Raw genomic sequence first — 18872 nt, forward strand, 5'->3', positions numbered from 1 at the left:
GTATTTGGACTTTCAGAAGGCTTTCGATAAGGTCCCACATAAGAGATTAGCGTGTAAAATTAAGGCACATGGGATTGGGGGCAAGGTATTGACTTGGATAGAGAACTGGTTGGCGGACAGAAAGCAAAAAGAGTTGGAATAAACGGGTCGTTTTCCGAGTGGCAGGCAGTGACTAGTGGGGTACCGCAAGGATCGGTCCTAGGACCCCAGCTGTTCACAATATATATTAATGATCTGGATGAGGGAATTGGATGCAATTATCTCCAAATTTGCAGACGACACAAAGCTGGGTGGGAGGGTAAGCTGTGAGGATGTCGTGAAACTCCGGTACGATTTGGACAGGTTGGGTGATTGGGCAGAAACATGGCAAATGCACTATAATGTGGATAAATGTGAGGTTATCCACTTTGGTGGCAAAAACAGGAAGGCAGATTATTTGAATGGCAATAGATTGGGAGAAGGGGAAGTGCAGAGACCTGGGTGTTATTGTGCACCAGTCGCTGAAGGTAAGCATGCAGGTACAGCAGGCGGTTAAGAAGGCAAATGGTATGTTGGCCTTCGTAGCAAGAGGATTCGAGTACAGGAACAAGGATGTCTTGCTACAGTTGTACAGGGCCTTGGTGAGACCGCACCTTGAGTACTGTGTGCAGTTTTGGTCTCCTTACCTGAGGAAGGACGTTCTTGCCATGGAGGGAGTGCAGCGAAGATTCACCAGGCTGATACCTGGGATGGCAGGAATGACGTACGAGAGATTGTGTCGATTGGGCTTATACTCACTGGAGTTTAGAAGATTGAGAGGGGATCTCATCGAAACCTATAAAATTCTGTCAGGTCTGGACAGACTAGATGCAGGATGTTTCAGATGGCTGGGGAGTCCAGAACCAGGGGTCATAGTCTAAGGATAAGGGGTAAGCCATTTAGGACTGAAATGAGGAGGAATTTCTTCACCCAGAGAGTAGTGAACCTGTGGAATTCTCTGCCAGAGAGGGGGGTGGAGCCAGTTCATTAAATATATTCAAGGAAGAGTTGGATATATTTCTTGAGGCTAAAGGGATCAAGGGCTATGGGGAGAAGGCAGGGACAGGGTACTGAATTTGGATGATCAGCCATGATCTCATTAAATGGCGGAGCAGGCTCGAAGGGCCGAATGGCCTACTCCTGCTCCTATCTTCTATGTTTGTATGTAAGGGAGAGTGAAACTTTTGCCTAAACTTTATTCAGGTACTCCCAAATACTTGGTTACCACAACCAGGCATAATATGACATATATACTTCACCTTGGAGCAGCTTTGTAGTGTCTGCATGAGTTGTACCAGTGACAAAAAATCTCAGAAGCTAGGCATCGAGGGTGAAAGCCAATGCAGAGACATCACCTTGCTCTACCAGCGGCCCTTTGTCTGGGGTTAAACGGTGAGAGTGAAAAACAAATCACAATCATATTGATATAAGCCAGTACCTGCACTGATCAGTTCTGACCCAAAAGGAGTTACACTAATTGTTTTAATTTTGTGCTCACTTTGCAATAGACCTTTCTATAATGGAGATATTAAAATATATCACTATTTCAGAAACAAGACTCAGCTCCACAACTAGAGGCACTTCGTTTTGACATCCAGTTCACTGCCAGCTACACAGTATAACAATGTTTCCCAATCTACGGAATAGGGTACTAAGAAACTGAATAGGGTGTTAAGGAACTAACTTATCTTTATTACACTTTCATCTATTTGTGCTGCCCTCTACAGTCACAAGAGATTTAAAACTGCACCAGCCAGCAAGTTTAATCTGGTCATTTGGTTGTATTTATAAGCAAGTCAGTGTTCAATTTCTGCCATGCAGTTTAGTGTCCTGTAGTCTTATATAAAATGCATCTTCTTCCTTATATATTCTGTTTCACAACCCTGACAAACACTAGTTTGAACTTCCATAGCTCTATATTTGAGTCTTGGATGCTCCACTCTTAACGTTTCCACCTTTCCCTCCCTCACCAAAAAGCAGCAACTGTGCTGGGTTATCCGCCGTCACTGGCAGCCTTCCAGCACCTGACTCAGGTGGGTCCAGAAAATGACATTTTTATACACTGGAGTGCATTTCACTCTGAAGCAGAATGCATTGCACCAGTAATGGCCAGTCAGAAATGGAAAACACAGTTGAAATATTACCAAAGGCAAAGCTGAAATCCACAAACACATGGGAATTTTCCTCGAAGATTTGAAATACACCGAAGCCAGATTTAACCAGAATAGATTCAATGAACATAGAGCAACCATCTTTGCTATCTTAAACAAAAAAGCACCCAACAAGACATATGACCAAAATTTTTTTATTTAAGCCATTCTGCAGAATTTACAGCTGGAACTCTGGGAATTCATATACAACATCTTTGCCAGTTAGCTTCTTGTAGACAGCAGAAAATGTATCCACCTATGGGGAGGGAAAAATGCACACATCAGATACCCAAAAATCAACAAGATTTAAAACAATTTGTGTGTGTTCAGTTCTGGAAGAAATTCTCAGAAACGTTCCTTCATGTTCCTTGTATACAATAATGACAGCAGTACTGTACCCAAAACTGTTAACTAACTGTAAGCTGGCAATTAAGATATGTTAAGCTCTTCAGGGAACTAAGTAAAGACTCCTGGTAACTTAGCACCTAGTGAGGGTTTAAACACACAGTTAGTTGGCTAACTACCAACTAGTGGCTATCCTCCTTGGTCTGGGTAGAGGGAGATGGAGGGGTGGGAAGAGATAGAGGTCTCAGATAAAGGTAGCTAAAAAGTTCAGAACCAAGTTAACCCTCGAATGCACACTTAGTTTTCAAATTTCTACGGCAGCTGAGTTCACAGTACTTTGCCGATGACTAACCAAATCAACCCGACTTACTAATGGCACCAGGATGTGTAGACCCATCACTGGAGCGAGGATGCTTCCCACTCCATATAACCCTAAAGCCCTAATGGACAGCGTAGCCCTGGCAATGAGAAATTTACCAGCGATCGTTTCTGGAAACCTGGGCGGTTTAAGCTGGTTAACATGCAGTAAATGCCTTCACACACGCAGGGCCCCAAAACCATGGCTCTGCCAACCAGCAGTGTGTGTCCCTACAAGGCAGTGCACACTTCATATTGGGTAAACAGAGTGGATGTAGGTTTTTCAGTAGCTTGAACTGGAGCTTAAATATGATGCCTTTCTGCACATCAGGCTGACCTGTCCCAGGGGCTGGGATCCCTCCCACTTGGTGGGCCAAAATAAATTCCATAGAGCACCATAATTTAAGCTTCAGTTTTTGGAACTAGGTCAAAAAGACTCTTTGGTTTCAATAAAAACTTCCAAGATTCTAAATATTCTCATAGTTTCCCACTATTTCTGGGATATTGTAAACAAAGGGTCTAGCGAGAATGAGGAACTTAAAAGAAATTAGTATTAGTAAAGAAATAGTACTGGAGAAATTAATGGGACTAAAAGTCAACAAATCCCCTGGACCAGATGGCCTACATCCACGGGTTTTAAAAGAGGTGGCTGCAGAGATAGTGCATGCATTGGTTTTGATCTTCCAGAATTCCCTAGATTCTAGAATGGTCCCTGTGGATTGTAAGGTAGCAAACATAACCCTGCTATTCAAGAGGAGAAGGCAGCACGGTGGCATAGTGGTTAGCACTGTTGCCTCACAGCACCAGGGACCCGGGTTCAAATCCGGCCTCGGGTGACTGTGCAAACTCCACACAGTCTCCCCGTGTTTGCGTGGGTTTCCTCCGGGTGCTCCGGTTTCCTCCCACAGTCCAAAGATGTGCGGGTTAGGTTGATTGGCCATGATAAAAATTGGCCCTTAGTGTTAGGGGGGGATTAAATATGTGGGGTTACGGGGATAGGGCTTGTGTGGGATGGATGTCGGTGTAGGGACCAGGTGCTAGGGTTTGGATGATCAGCCATGATCTCGTTGAATGGCGGAGCAGGGCCGAATGGCCTACTCCTGCTCCTAGTTTCTATGTTAAATGACTTAGATGAGGGGACCGAGTGTAATGTATCCAAGTTTGCTGATGATACAAAGTTAGGTAGAAAAGTAAGCTGCGAGGAGGACTCAGAGGCTTCAAAAGGGATATAGACAGGTTAAGTGAGTGGGTAAGAACATGCCAGATGGGACAAAATGCAGAGAAGTGTGAATTTATCCACTTTGGTAGGAAAGAAATGCAGAATTTTTTTTTTTTTTTTTTTTTTAAATGACTAGACTAGGTAATGTTGGTATTCGGAGGGACCTGGGTGTCCTTCTAAATGAGCAAAGAAGTCTTATATAACAATTATACAGGGTCTTGAGACCATACCTGGAGTACTGTGTACAGTTTTGGTCTCCTTACCTAAGGAAGGATATACCTGCCTTAGAGGGAGTGCAAAGGTTCACCAGACTGATTCCTGGGATGAGGGGATTGTCCTAAGAGGAGAGATCAGGTGGACTAGGCCTATATTCTTAGATGAATGAGTGGTGATCGGAGATTGAAATGTAAAATTCTTACAGGGCTTGACTGGGTAGATGCAGGGAGGTGGTATCTCCTGGCTGGGGAGTCTAGAACCAGGGGTTACAGTCAGAATAAGGGGTCGGCCATTTAGGACTGAGATGAGGAGAAATTTCTTCAAAAGGCTGTGAATCTTTGGAATTCTCTACCCCAGAGAGATGTGGATGCTCAATGGTTGAGAATATTCAACACGGAGATCGATAGATCTTTGGACATCAAGAGAATCAAGGGATACGGGGATAGTGCAGGGAGGTCGAGTTGAGGTAGATGATCAGCCATGAACTTATTGAACGGCGGAGCAGGCTTGAAGGGCCAAATGCACCTACTCGGGCTGCTATTTATTTTCTTTTGCAATATAAAACTCGCCACCTTCAAAGTAATATCTTCCAAGTTAAATCTTTAGACGTGCAAAACCACCACAGTTCTGCTCAGTAGCAGTTTCCCCAACCAAAACACTCTCCTTATAAATACTCTAGACTTTTTTTTTTTACCCGAGGACAATTTACCCAAGAATTAGGTTAAAAAAGAGGTAATAGATAATTCTATAGAAGTATCATACTGCAAGTTTAACATTAACATCCAAGGAGTGACCAGTGGTAGGAAAAGAGACCTGTGCACAGTAGTCAAATCACAGTAACCCATGATCCACTGCCAAAGGCGCCCTGTAATCCTTCTCTGGAATTTCATGCGCAATATTAAAAGTCATCAACTGTTTAATGCAAGAAAGTCAGGTTTCCCTTAAATCGTACTATTTTCAAAGTACAGGTAGACTATCCTTTATCCGAAAACCTTGGGACCAGCCGTGTTTCGGTTTTCGGAGAATTTCGGAAGGTGGGTTGGCAGCGTAAGTCGTGCGCACGAGCCCCCCGCCGACTTACGGTCGGGGTCGGCAGGGGGGGTGGTCAGGGCCGGCGGGGGGTCGTGCGCACGACTTGCGCTGACTCTCAGCTTAAGTCGGCAGGGGTCGGGGTCGGCGGGGGTCCGCGGGGGGGTCGGGGGTCCGGGCTGGCGGGGGTCGTGCGCACGACTTACGCGGAACGAAAAAACCTTCGGTTTTTAGAGGGTTTCGGTTTTCGGAAGTTCGGATAAAGGGTAGTCTACCTGTACGTAGATTTGGCTTCAACTAAAAAAATATATATATATATGCTGCACGGTTTACCTTCTTAGGAACATGGAGAATTCAACCTAATAGCTGGAAATAAAGTAAATACCTAATAGGGTTGCAAAGGGGTGGAAAGTTTCCGGTAAATTTCCGGAAATTTTCCACGGGAAGTTTAGCTTGGGAATTTTGCCCGAAAAAGCACATGCTAGCATAATATTGTTTTTTTGTATTTCTTTCTTTCCCTCCCCCCCCCCCCCCCCCCCCCAAAAACAGGTCCTCTCTTAAAATTACTAACAGAGATGGAATCTTAATTATTAAGGAATTTCTTAATCAATATGTTTATCTTCTTACTTGGCTTGTTTTAATAATTACAAGTTGTGTGTGACTGAACAAATGTGTCCCGATTGGTTGGATGAGCGATTAGCTCCCTCTATTTGTAATATTTGCATATCGAATTGTGATTGGCCTGCAGGCATCTGTAAGACTGCTATAGTTTTTTTAAGATCCAGGTTAGGGGTCCTGAGGGAAGTCATTTTGTTTTCTGCTGATGATGTTGTAAATAAATCAGACTTTTTACCAAATAAACCAGTTACTTGTTGAACTCTGTTGTCCTTCAATTTAAAATATACAAAATAATACACTATTGGTGATGTAGCGTCGTGTGTGTACAGGTCATGCTTCCATCACATGGAGCATCAGCAAAAATGTACTCACCCTGTTGCAATCGTGCTGATCGACCGCAGTTCGACAGAGATGAATGCCCTTTATTTCTCTGCATAGAACAATGCCACGTTTACCGTCGGATGTGTGGAAGCATTTTACCCCAGGCATTAAAGATGGAAAGGCTGTGTACATGTGCAAACACTGTAGAAAGCCATATGTAAAGAATGCCACAAAGATGCAGCAGCATTTATCCAAATGCAACAACTTCACTCAAAGCTCACAGCAGTCAGCCCAGAGTTCCTCTGCTTCCATTCAAGAAGATGATGGTTCTCATTCAGCAGCAGGCTCCTTATCAGCAACTCCTGGCCCACTTGGAAGGTTCTTTGATACAATTGATAACCATAGCCAGAAGAATGCAGATGAGTGCCTTGCTCGAGCTGTATATGCAACAGGCTCACCCCTCATGCTCACAGCCAATGTGTACTGGAAGAGATTTTTCAATGTTATTCGCCCTGCATACTGTCCTCCCACCAGACATACTTTGTCTACTTATTTGCTGGAGGCTGAGTATAACAGAGTCCAAGGAAAGCTCAAAGAAACGATAGCGATGGCAGACTGTGTTGCAGACACTAAGGACAACAGACACACAGGCACATACATTGCTGATGAGCTGAAAGCGGTCATCAACGATCTTGGATCACAAAAGGTCTTTGCAGTAGTTACTGACAATGCTGCGAATATGAAGGCTGCTTGGGCTCAAGTGGAGGAGGCCTACCCTCATATTACGTCTATTGGGTGCGCAGCTCATGGGCTTAACCTGCTCCTCAAGGACATCATGGGTTTGAGAACCATGGAAGCACTGTACAAGAGAGCCAAGCAAGTTGTTAAGTATGTCAGGGGAAAACAGGTAGTTGCAGCAACCTACAACTCCAAGCAAATGACAAAGAACAAGAACACCACACTGAAGCTGCCCAACAACACTAGATGGGGTGGTGTTGTCATAATGTACAACAGCCTTCTGGAGGGTAAGGAGTCGCTGCAAGAAATGGCAATATCCCAGTCTGGGGATATGGAAACCACCAACAAGAAAATACTGCTGGATAATGTGTTTTGGGAGAGTGGTTAGCAGCCTTAAACTACTCTCACCAGTAGCATCTGCAATTGCTCAGATTGAAGGAGATGACGCTGTCTTGTCAGATGTTCTCAGGCTTTTTACTGATTTAAAAGAACAAATCAGCATTGCCCTACCCACATCCCTGCTGCTCAAAGCAGAGAAGGCAATTGTTCAATTCATACAGACGCGTCAAGAATTTTGTGTCAAGCCGATTCATGCTGCAGCATACATGCTGGACCCAAAGCATGTTGGGAGACCAATACTTTCTGGAGAATAGATCAACAGCGCTTACAGTGTGATTTCTACCCTCTCACACCATCTCAATCTGGATGTGGGCAAAGTTCTGGGAAGTCTGGCAAAGTTCTCTACCAAGCAAGGTCTTTGGAATGGGGATGGGATATGGGAATCATGCAAGCACATCAGTGCACATACCTGGTGGAAGGGACTTTGTGCATCTGAGGCCCTGTCACCTATTGCATCGGTGATACTCCAAATCCCACCTTCATCAGCGGCCTCTGAACGAAACTGGTCACTTTTTGGGAATACGCATACAAAGGTGCGCAACAGGCTGACTAACAATAGAGTGGAGAAACTGGTGGCTATCCGGGCGAACCTACAACTTATTGAGCCAGATACAGAAGTGTCCACCACACAGCTAGACACTGACACAGAGGAGGAAATGGACACGTCAGAGCCAGAGAATCAGGAGGAGCAATGAGGAGTAGAAGGCTCAGAAGACTCATGAGTAGAAGACTCAAAGGGACAAAATAAGGACAAATTACAGGCTAAATAAGCTGACGCTCTTTTTATTTTATTTTAGATGGGTCTTTTTTGTGGGGGTTCAATAAAGTTCAAAATTATAACCTAAATAAAGTTTTGAAAGCCTGTTTTTATTTGTATGGAACAGTATGTCTATTTTGACAACAAAGATAATATACGGGTCAGAGACAAAAACCATCAGTGTGCAAAAAAACTCAAAATTCCCATAAATTCCCATGGAAAGTTTCCTCTTAAAAATTCCCAGAATTTTGCAACCCTAATACCTAATATTGTGGAAAAGGACTGTGCATCATTGTATCCAGTGCTCCCATACATGTGTAGAACATGGAGAGTCAGAGAGAATGCAACCTCACTTGATATTCACATTAGAAAGTTTCCAATTTACACATCAAGTGTCAGTAAGCATGGGTTTCAATAATAGTATAAACTAAACAAGATTCCCTGTCCTAACTATAAATCAGAACAAGGGATCCCTGGAGTTGTGTCAACACTTAAACATTAAGCGTACTCCTCAGAAATGATGAATAGTGAGGAATTGTACAAATCTCTCAAGCGCAGGGTGCATCTGCATTACTGGGTTTATATGAAACTCACTTTGTGCTCTACGTTGTTCTGTTGTGCCTTGTCCAAATGGACTTTGATGAGCCTTGTACCATCCAGTTTTACACGTATTCTCTTGCCCACAATTTCACTAGGGAAAACCAGGTCTTCGAGAATGGCATCGTGTACTGCAGTCAACGTACGGCTGAAAATGAAAAATTGTATGTTTAAAACAAAGGAAAAAATCAGTTTAAATCTGTATCCCTGGATCACTGACCAAAGTTAGCATTGAGCAAACTTAAATGTTAAATTATCAGGTTAACATTGGTTATTTCTTCAGTATACTGCTCCCATCAATGTCTAATACTATTGTGCACCTTAAACCTCTTGGCTGGTCCCTCTTGGGGATAAATTGCACAAAAGTGCTGTAATACAGCTGTAGTTCCATTGACGTAAAAACAGATTTTTTTGTTTTTAAAATACAGGTTTAAACTGAGTCCCTAGACCCAAAGAGGTCTACAAGCTCATCAGATTCCAGTCTCAAATTTCTGAATTGTAATCAACTCAGCAACGTTGCTGCAGGGTAATAAAGAGCTTCTCCAAATGTTTTTCTTTGTATAGTTGTCAGAATTTTGAACTGGGGATCCTTGGGAGAACCAATATTTGCAAGGCACCCCACACAAAGTTATAAATCACTGCTTCAGCCAGACTTTCCAAGATACTTAAGACAGTACTAAAGCCAATACAAGCGTTGTCCTCAGTATTACCAATTGAAAAGGTTTGTAAAGAATGCTTCAAAACACACAACTTCTCCTGTGACAACAGGTCTGGAAATGACCCTTGCATGGATAAGTTCAAATGTTTAATCATCATTTTCTGGAGCATACAGATTACAGGAAACCTTTATATGCCAATACAACAATTTCTCCAAGTCATTCTTCCCCCGCAGCTATAATGAAACTCATTAAACAACATCTGACCTAGTAGTTTGTCTTCCGTTGTAAAACTTATAGAATCAGAGGACAAGAGGTCATTGGGCCCACCGTCACTCTGAACGAGTTATCCAGTTAGTCTCACTCACCTTCCACTTCTCCATAGCCCTGCACATTTCTCCCTTTTTCCACAAGCCAAATTATGACTTTTAAACTAAATTTTTAACTTTTATACAAACACTCAAAACCAAATCTCTCATTAAAAACATTATTTAGTAACCAAAAAACAAAACAAGTACGAGGTATAAAGTGTGAAGCCATATCCACGCACTCGCTCCTAGCTATTCTGTGAGACCCAACATGCAACCAGCAGCCTGAGAAAGTCAATGGGCCGGATGTTCAGATCCCTACGGGTGGGTACGTGCTGTGCACCCACCCATACGGACATCAGAAATGCCGGTTTTAGGCATGCACAGCGCATGCGCTGAAAACCGGTATTTCCGATCTGTCAAGAATCCTCTTGACAGATCCTCCGGCTGCCCTGGTGAAGGGCCTCTGCGGGCGGATTGTTCCGCTTTTGGAGACCCTCTGCCCGCAGAAAACCCTTAAAATTCTTACGCCTGGTAAAAGCAGGCATAAGGTCTGCTTTTACCAGGATATAAGAGTAGAAAAAAGTTTTTAAAAAATTCTCACTGATTTATCATTTTAAAAATACTTTAAAAAAGGTAAGTTTATTTTTAGCCCCATAAAATACTTTATTTTTCTCAAAAAATTAAATTTGTTTACTTAATTTATTGTAATTGCAAGTCATTTTAAAAATGTGATTTAAAAAAAAATTATTTAACGTTTTACTATGTTTTTTCATTGGCCTCCATTCATATATTTGACAGGTCTTCCGGTCAAATGTATGAAGGGAGATTCCCTTCTGTGATTGGCTCCCCATGGCCCACATGATCCCAGGGACGCTGCGAACTACCCGCGCCTCGGATACGTGGGCCCTGTGCACTTGGGAGTTTGCTGAGGCCCAGCACCGGAACTGTGCACGTCCCGGGAGCCCTCAGGTAAGGGCGCAGATTTTTCCAGATCGCAAGCCTGCGATCGGAAAATACGGGCCAATGTCCTAATCCAACTCATCCCATTATATCCATCTGTACCACACACTTTCTGGGAAACAAATGCTGCACTTGTGGTCTGCTCAGTTTTTCTGATAACCATCAACCATTGATATGACATTTGCGCTATACAATTTCAACGGATGTACAAACAATTAGAAGGCGGCATTTACCTTCTGGGACGCTTCTGCTTGTTCTTGTTTCTGCTTTTTCTGGTTGGTTTTGGCAAAATTCTCCTCTATATAAAAAACGAACAAGTGTCAATTTTAATAAGCTCATACAGGAAAGTCTGGAATTACATCACAGGACAAGTTTCACAGCAAGGTCAAAATCTGATGTTACCTGTGCAATGAAGACAACGTGTTTACCACTAAATTTCTTTTCGAGCTCCCGCACTAGTCGCACTTGGATCTTCTGAAAAGACTTCAGTTGGGGTACTGGCACAAAGATGATGATTGCTTTCCTGCCACTGCCGACTTCAATTTCCTACAATAAAAAGCAAGCAAGCCATTAAAAAATAAATCTACTCAAATTCAAAAACTGAATGCAGTGAAATCTAAAAACAAAGTGACAGCACCCCCTTAAACAGAAGATCATCAATAGTAAAGTGTTTTCCCCCAAGAATGGTGTAGGTTTTTAAAAAAAAATAGAAAACTAATTGGAACTTTACATTGCCACATTACACAATGCACTGCATGCTTTCAATGCAATACAACAACTTGCCTTTATATAAACATATAGTAAAATACCCCAAGGCGCGTCACAGGAGCGTTAACCAAATTTGACATACCCAAAATAATATCTCTATACTCAGTGATAGTGCAAAGACTCAGTGTTTACCACGCTACTTACCGGGAGCAAACTTAAACACCCAATACTATGGAAATCCATTGTGCAAAAGAGCTACACTCCCATGTGATAGGACACGAGTCAAAAAAGCAAATTACAAAGCTGCATACCCACCAGGCTGTTCTTTTTCAAGAATCAGATTCAAATCAAATTTAGAAGTTCGCTACCCAGATTCTAGCTGGTGAGCAAATATATAAAAAAAAATGAAAAATTAAGACTGACCAAGATATCAGCAGAAACCACTTGAGGATTCAATTAAGACAGCCAAGCTGAATAACCAGCAATATCCACTGGTCCAACAAACAAGAAATAATGAATACCGTATATACAAACCAAGACATTTGATGGAAAGAATTTCTGTATGAAACAGTGCAGCAATCATAATTTAGTGCTGCAGAAGTCAGAATCCCATTTGAACAGCATTCCGTGTTCTGCTTTTGGTCCCACAAAGCAATATGCTAAGACTGTACAACACCTCGGGTGACAGTTCTCAAAATTCTCAAATTTTGGTGGTGGAAAAGGGAATCGGGTTGCCTCAACCTCTTTGTAGTTAGTTAAGCTTCGCATCCATTTCTCAGAATTTTGAGAACTGCCACCTGAGGTATTGTAGTCTTAGCATATTGGTTTGTTGGACCAAAACCAGAATACGGCATGCTGTTCAAATGGGATTCAGCATCAAACCATGACACTTTGGATACTGTTCCAGAGAAAGGGGGGGGGGGGGGGCGCAGAGGGAGAACACCCACAATGCACCCAATATCTGACAAGAGCTTGAACTCCCCAGCAACAAAAGACTGGAACAAACTGAAACCCCAGAGAGGAAAGCCTGCCTTAAGAAAACTTCTTGGTATACCAAGGTCTGCCCCTTACACATCAGTTCATCCCACTGTTCAACTATCAGTCACAGTTACCAGAGACCAATTTGCCTCTGTGCAGTCAGCCAAGACTTGTGCTTAGTCATTGTGCCAACTACTGACCAGGAGATGCCAAGCAAGAGAGACCAGCACCTTAAACCAGTGACAGATTGTTCCCCCGTCCAATACAGTGAACCTTCTCAATAATAGTACCATGCCTTTAAAGTATTACAAATCACAAAAATTACAACAGTATCAGTAGTGAAATTGCCCGCAGAGAGCTCGCTTCTGGTGGCCAAGACCCCATCTGGAATAATGAATGACACCGACCCTAGATTAACTGTGATGGCTTCCAGTTGGTTAGTCAGCACTCGCTGCAATCCCGCACAAATAATGGCTATTTGGGAGATGCACTAGAGAGCAACCACTATTATGGAGCCATACCCTCACGAGGGAGTGATGTCTTCAGAATAAGAGGGAACGAAATTGGAGAACAAAAAAACCAGCAGCTGCAAGCCAGTAAGGTGACCACAGGAACAAATTCAGTCCCAACGGTTACATTTTAAGCACATTTACAATCTCCAAGTTACCAACATGACAATTTGAACAGGCATTCCTCACTACTGTACCATGATAATCTCTGCATTAAGTCTTGCTAATTTACTTTTAACATGAAATACAGAAGCCCAAGTCTAACAGGCTCCGAATTAAACCCGAGCCCGATCATACAAAACACTGGTTAAGCCGGTTAGAGTACCGTGTGCGGTTTTGATCACCCCATTATAGAAAGAACAACAAAGCCAGAGCATAGATTTACCAGGATGTCAGGGAAGAGAAAAGAATGGATACATCAATACTTTTTACTCAGAGATGGTCAACAGCATTAACAGAAGGTTTTTTCCCCCCAAATTATGAAGGTTTTTGATAGACTGACTAAGAACATTTCCTCTGGTTGGTGAGTCAGTGGCTGGGTATTTGCCATCAATTTAGACTAGTGCATCTTTAAAAAAAAGAGGGGGCCATGGGGTTAGCTTTGGGTTGCTCTGGCCGAGATTTGGTACAGGCATAATGGGCTGAATGGCCTTCCTATGGCTCGGGATTTGTTTTTTGCTTTTTAGGCCCAAAACTTCTTGCTCATCGTGAACTGCCAAAAACTTGAACTATGTTAAAGCATTCTATTCTCTTCCCTCCCAGCACAAAAGACAGATGTCAAGTTGACAACACTGTAGAAAACCCACCTTAGCAGCTGTAATGTTCAGCTCCCGTAACTGAGCCTTCAGGTCAGAGTTCATTTCTAGCTCTAGAAGAGCCTACAATAAAAGTTGAAGCAGTATTTCAGACATTTGCAATATTCGGTTAACAGCCAACAGCCTATCCCATACATTTCTACAAGAAACGCGATTTCTTATAACCGCACAGTCTTCCCAGACCGAAAGACAACTATTTTGACAGATTACTGCAAAGTTAGCAAATACTAGACAGTCCTCTTCAGATGGTGATCCAAGTTTGTGAATACTGTAAACTCACATTTTAATAGTAGAACACCGTCGGCTTAACACAAGGCTGAACTAAGCTCTTAATTAAATAAGTGTTTTATTACTATTCATCAAAAGACTTTCAAGTAGAGACCTGGCAATCAGTACCAACTTACCTGGGAAATGCCAGACTCGAATTCGTCTGGCTTTTCGCCATTCGGCTTCACGATTTTGGCGCTGCTGCTAAACATGGCCTATCTCTGCTGAGGAAGAGAAAACTACCATCAGCCGGTGTTTTATACACACATCGCCTGCAATAAGCAAGAGACACCCCGCGCACCAGCAGACACGCAGCCAGAGGGATAAATGAAGCAAGAATAGAACAAGGCCGATCTGATCAGCTTTTAAACAACATGAATATAATATAAATAAATAATATATAACAGAAAATGCTGGAAAAACTCAGCAGGCCAGGCAACATCCGTGGAGAGAGAAACAGAGTTAATGTTTCAGGTCGAAGCCCTTTTTCAGTTCTGAAGAAGGGCTTCTACCCGAAACGTTGACTCTATTTCTCTCTCCACGGATGTTGCCTGGCCTGCCGAGTTTTTCCAGCATCTTCTGTTATTTCGGATTTCCAGCATCCGCAGTATTTTGCTGTCTTATGAATGAATATATATATAGCGCCTTTAACGTAGTAAAACATCCAACAGCACTTCACAAGAGTGTTATCAAACAAAATCTGACACCGGAGCCACGAGGAGATATTTGGCCAGGTGGCAAAAGCTTGCTCAAAGAGGTGGGTTTTAAGCAGCGTCTTAAAGGAGGAAGAGGTGGAAAGGTTTAAGGAGGGAATGCCAGAGCTTGGGGGCCTAGGCAGCTGAAGGCACGGCCGTCAATGGTGGGGTGGTGAAGGGGGCGATAGATGAAAATCGGAGATGCACAGGAGGCCAGAATATGAACAGCAAGCAGTGCCGATCTGAACGTGGGGAAAATCGTCAGCGGCCTGGAGAAGGGCCACCGGAAGCCCAAGGAGGAAGAGGGTTAATAAAAACTCAACTTTTCCCCCCTCCACCACCCCAACAAGTGCGAGTGTGAGCTCTGGGGCCCGGGGCTGGAGAATGGAGCAGAGCTCCGGGGCCCGGGGCTGGAGAATGGAGCGGGGCCCGGGGCTGGAGAATGGAGCGGGGCCCGGGGCTGGAGAATGGAGCGGGGCCCGCGGCTGGAGAGAACCGCGTGGCCCGGGTGTAGGCCCCAGGCCCGGGCCGGCCGAGCTCGCGCAGCCTCAGACCGGGGCCTCTCCTCCGCCGCCTCCTGACATTTTCTAAAGCCCCGATCCTCGCCCTCACATCCGCCATCCGGCCGCACAAACGCGCCAATCCGAACCATCTCACCCCCACCAGCCGCTGCCCGTCGATATCGGCCGGTTTTGGGCACCTCCCTCCCGGAATGTGAGAACCGGCGGGCGCGGCGAGCCGGCACCAACCTCAGCAAAGAGCGGCCGGAGAAAGAGGCCCAACTCTCGCGAGACTCGGCTTTAACAGACAGGCCGGGGGGGCGGGGCTACTGGGTCCACTGTTACCATAGCGACCGGGCGCTGCGGCCTAGCCTGGCCCTGGCCCTGTGCGCTTGAGTATTTCCGCGACCGGTGGGCGCCACGGGGACTGGAGTGCATCATCAACCCGGAAAACCAAATTTTAATTTGATTTGTTAAGTTTTAGTTGAACTTTTGTTTACAGTCCAATTTGGGTTTTTTTTGGTTCAAACTAAAAGAGTACCCGGGAGTCCTCCCTTTATCTATGGGGAATTGGCCTGGAGAGAGTTGCATGGAGCAGTCCCCGGTGCAATAAGTTTTTAAGTACTGACTTGGATAGAGAACTGGTTGGCAGACAGGAAGCAAAGAGTTGGAATAAACGGGTCTTTTTCCGAGTGGCAGGCAGTGACTAGTGGGGTACCGCAGGGATCGGTCCTTGGACCCCAGCTATTCACAATATATATTAATGATCTAGACAAGGGAACTAGATGTAATATCTCCAAGTTTGCAGACGACACAAAGCTGGCTGGGCGTGTGTGCTGTGAGGAGGATGCCGTATGATTTGGACAGGTTGGGTGATTGGGCAGAAGCATGGCAGATGCAGTATAATGTGGATAAATGCGAGGTTATCCACTTCGGTGGCAAAAACAGGAAGGCAGATTATTATCTGAACGACAATAGATTGGGAGCAGGGAAGTGCAATGAGACCTGGGTGTCCGTGTGCACCAGTCGCTGAAGGTAAGCATGCAGGTGCAGCAGGCGGTTAAAAAGGCAAATGGTATGTTGACCTTCATAGCAAGAGGATTCGAGTACAGGAGCAAGGACGTTTTGCTGTAGTTGTACAGGGCCTTGGTGAGACGACACCTTGAGTATTGTGTGCAGTTTTGGTCGCCTTATCTGAGGAAGGATGTTCTTGCCATGGAGGGAGTGCAGCGAAGGTTCACCAGACTTATACCTGGGATGGCAGGAATGACGTATAAGGAGAGATTGGGTCGATTGGGCTTATACTCACTGGAGTTTAGAAGAATGAGAGGGGATCTCATTGAAACTTATAAAATTCTAACAGGACTAGACAAACTAGATGCAGGAAGGATGTTCTTGATGGCAAGGGAGTCCAGAACCAGGGGTCACAGTCTAAGGATAAGGGGTAAGCCATTTAGGACTGAGATGAGGAGGAATTTCTTCACCCAGAGACTGGTGAACCTGTGGAATTCTCTACCACAGAAGGCAGTTGAGGCCAATTCATTAAATATATTCAAGAAGGAGTTAGATATATTTCTTAAGGCTAAAGGGATATGGGGAGAAAGCAGGGACAGGGTACTGAATTTGGATGATCAGCCATGATCGCATTGAATGGCAGAGCAGGCTCGAGGGGCCGAATGGCCTACTCCTGCTCCTATCTTCTATGTTTCTATGTTTAAGTAGGTTTACGGACTCCCAGGCCGCCTGCCTTTTCTGCAGCTTTGAGGAGTCCGCGTTCCATGTGTATATAGAATGTGTGAGGTTGCAGCCTCTGTTCCATTACTTAAAGGGGCTGCTCCTCGATTTTTGGCTGCACTTCAATCCCACGCTCCTGATCTTCGGGGTGGGGGATGGAGCGGGCGGGTCGGAGGACCTCCTCGTAGGACTGCTCCTGGGCCTGGCCAAAGTGGCCGTTAACAGGTCCAGGCAGCGGGCAGTCGAGGGGGGCGTTCGGCCCGATTGCCTGCCTCTCTTCCGCGGCTATTTTCGCGCCCGGGTGGCCCTGGAGATGGAGCACGCGGTGTCCGCCAGTACACTCGAGGCCTTCCGAGACCGGTGGGCACCGCGGGGGCTGGAGTGCATCATCTCCCCGGCCGATGTAATTTTGATTTAATTTGATACGTTTTATTTAAAGTTCTTTTAAGTTACAGTTAAATGGTAGAACAAAAGAGGTCCACTTTTGCCATAGCGACCGGGCGCTGCGGCCTAGCCTGGCCCTGGCACCCTCACCGTGACAGACAGGCTCCAGAGGGCTCTCTACCCGGGAGTCCTCCCTTTATCTACTGGGGGGGGCTTGACATGGAGGGTGTTGCACGGAGCAGTCCCGGTGCAATAAATTTTTAAGTAGGTTCACAGACTCCCCCAGGCTGCATGCCTTTTCTGCGGGTTCCATGTTTATATGGAGTGTGAGACGTTGCAGCCCCCTCTTCCACTATTTGAAGGGGCTGCTCCTCGATTTTTGGCTGCACTTCAGTCCCACGCTCCTGATCAACCCCAGTAACCAAATTTTAATTTAATTCGAGTCATCGAACTGAAACGTTAACCCTGTTTCTCTCTCCACGGATGCTGCCTGACCTGCTGAGTATTTCCAGCATTTTCTTTTTTTCTTTTTTTATTTAATTGTTAAGATTAATTTGGCGTATTTTTTGTTAAGTTACAGTTTTTTTTGTCTCTTGATTGCACCAAAAGAGCAGCCTGAGGCACAGTCAAGAAACTAATAAGGGTCACGCTGGCCCCAAAGAGTCAGCTCCACCCTCCTCGCTAAAGAGATCTCCACAAGTTACCCTTGCAGACCTCCCTTAGTCTGTTGGGGGCTTATCCTGGAGGGTGTTGCACGGAGCAGCAACAGGTGCTGCTGCTGCTAGAGAGGGAGTCTCTCTGTGAGAGGAGGAGGAGGAGCTGCCTGCGACTGCTACAGAGGTGCCTGGAGAGAGGAGACACTGCACACACATTATGGAAAAGACACACAACTCTACGCTTATACATTAAAAAAAATTAGTTTATGGGATGTGGGCTTCACTGGCAAGGCGATATATTTCCAATACAACAGCAAAATACTGCGGATGCTGGAAATCTGAAATAAAAAGCGAAAATACTGGAAATACCCGACCAACCAAATTTTAATTTAAGTTGTTAAGTTTTCTTTAATGGATTTTTTCAGTTACAGTTTATTTGTTTATAGTGTGCACCAAAAGAGTACACACCATCCTGACTTGGAAATATATTTCCTTTGCCTTGCATCATCATCCCTTTTGTCATTTAATCTCTCCTGCCTTCCATCCTATCACAGACCTTCCCTTTTGTTCTTTCCTCCCCTCCCCCCTCTCCCTGCCCCTGCACTTGCTTAAAAACCTGTTCCATCCCCAACTTTTTCCAGTTCTGACGAAGGGTCATCGACCTGAAACATTAACTCTGTTTCTCTCTCCACAGATGCTGCCTGACCTGCTGAGTATTTCCAGTATTTTCGCTTTTTATTTCAGATTTCCAGCATCCCTGAGAGGATCTCATCGAAACCTATAAAATTCTGTCATGTCTGGACAGACTAGATGCAGGAAGGATGTTTATGATGGCCGGGGAGTCCAGAACCAGGGGTCATAGTCTAAGGATAAGGGGTAAGCCATTTAGGACTGAGATGAGGAGGAACTTCTTCACCCAGAGAGTGGTGAACCTG

General features: G+C 44.6%; 1 protein-coding gene across 2 annotated transcripts; it reads right to left on the minus strand.

The window, feature by feature from the left end:
* Positions 1 to 2307: 2307 nt before the first annotated feature.
* Positions 2308 to 15430, minus strand: rps7 (ribosomal protein S7). Of its 2 annotated transcripts, none has more exons than XM_085996398.1 (7): positions 15413 to 15430; positions 14106 to 14192; positions 13693 to 13764; positions 11094 to 11237; positions 10925 to 10989; positions 8762 to 8912; positions 2308 to 2424 (listed from the first exon to the last, which is right to left on the minus strand). In XM_085996398.1, exons 2-7 carry the CDS (start codon positions 14178 to 14180, stop codon positions 2347 to 2349), a joined length of 585 nt encoding a protein of 194 aa, XP_085852524.1. In that variant the 5' UTR covers positions 14181 to 14192; positions 15413 to 15430; the 3' UTR covers positions 2308 to 2346. The 2 variants fall into 2 exon arrangements, with proteins under 2 accessions (XP_085852524.1, XP_085852525.1); XM_085996399.1 differs by lacking the exon at positions 15413 to 15430 and adding an exon at positions 15321 to 15339 and having other exon boundaries at positions 14106 to 14189.
* Between the last annotated feature and the right edge of the window lie 3442 nt (positions 15431 to 18872).

Source organism: Somniosus microcephalus, chromosome 9, assembly GCF_052327205.1.
Source record: "Somniosus microcephalus isolate GS21.2 chromosome 9, FLI_Smic_1.0, whole genome shotgun sequence".
Taxonomy (NCBI): domain Eukaryota; kingdom Metazoa; phylum Chordata; class Chondrichthyes; order Squaliformes; family Somniosidae; genus Somniosus; species Somniosus microcephalus.

Bases quoted from the DNA above. Each gene is read 5' to 3' on its own strand.
- rps7 (XM_085996398.1), bottom strand. From the start codon at position 14,180: ATGTTTAGCAGCAGCGCCAAAATCGTGAAGCCGAATGGCGAAAAGCCA. The intron at 8,913-10,924 runs GTAAATGCCGCC...TTTCATTTTCAG, and splicing joins AAGCAGAAGCGTCCCAGAAG to CCGTACGTTGACTGCAGTAC. The intron at 2,425-8,761 runs GTGAGTTTCATA...CCCTCCCCATAG, and splicing joins AGAACAACGTAGAGCACAAA to GTGGATACATTTTCTGCTGT.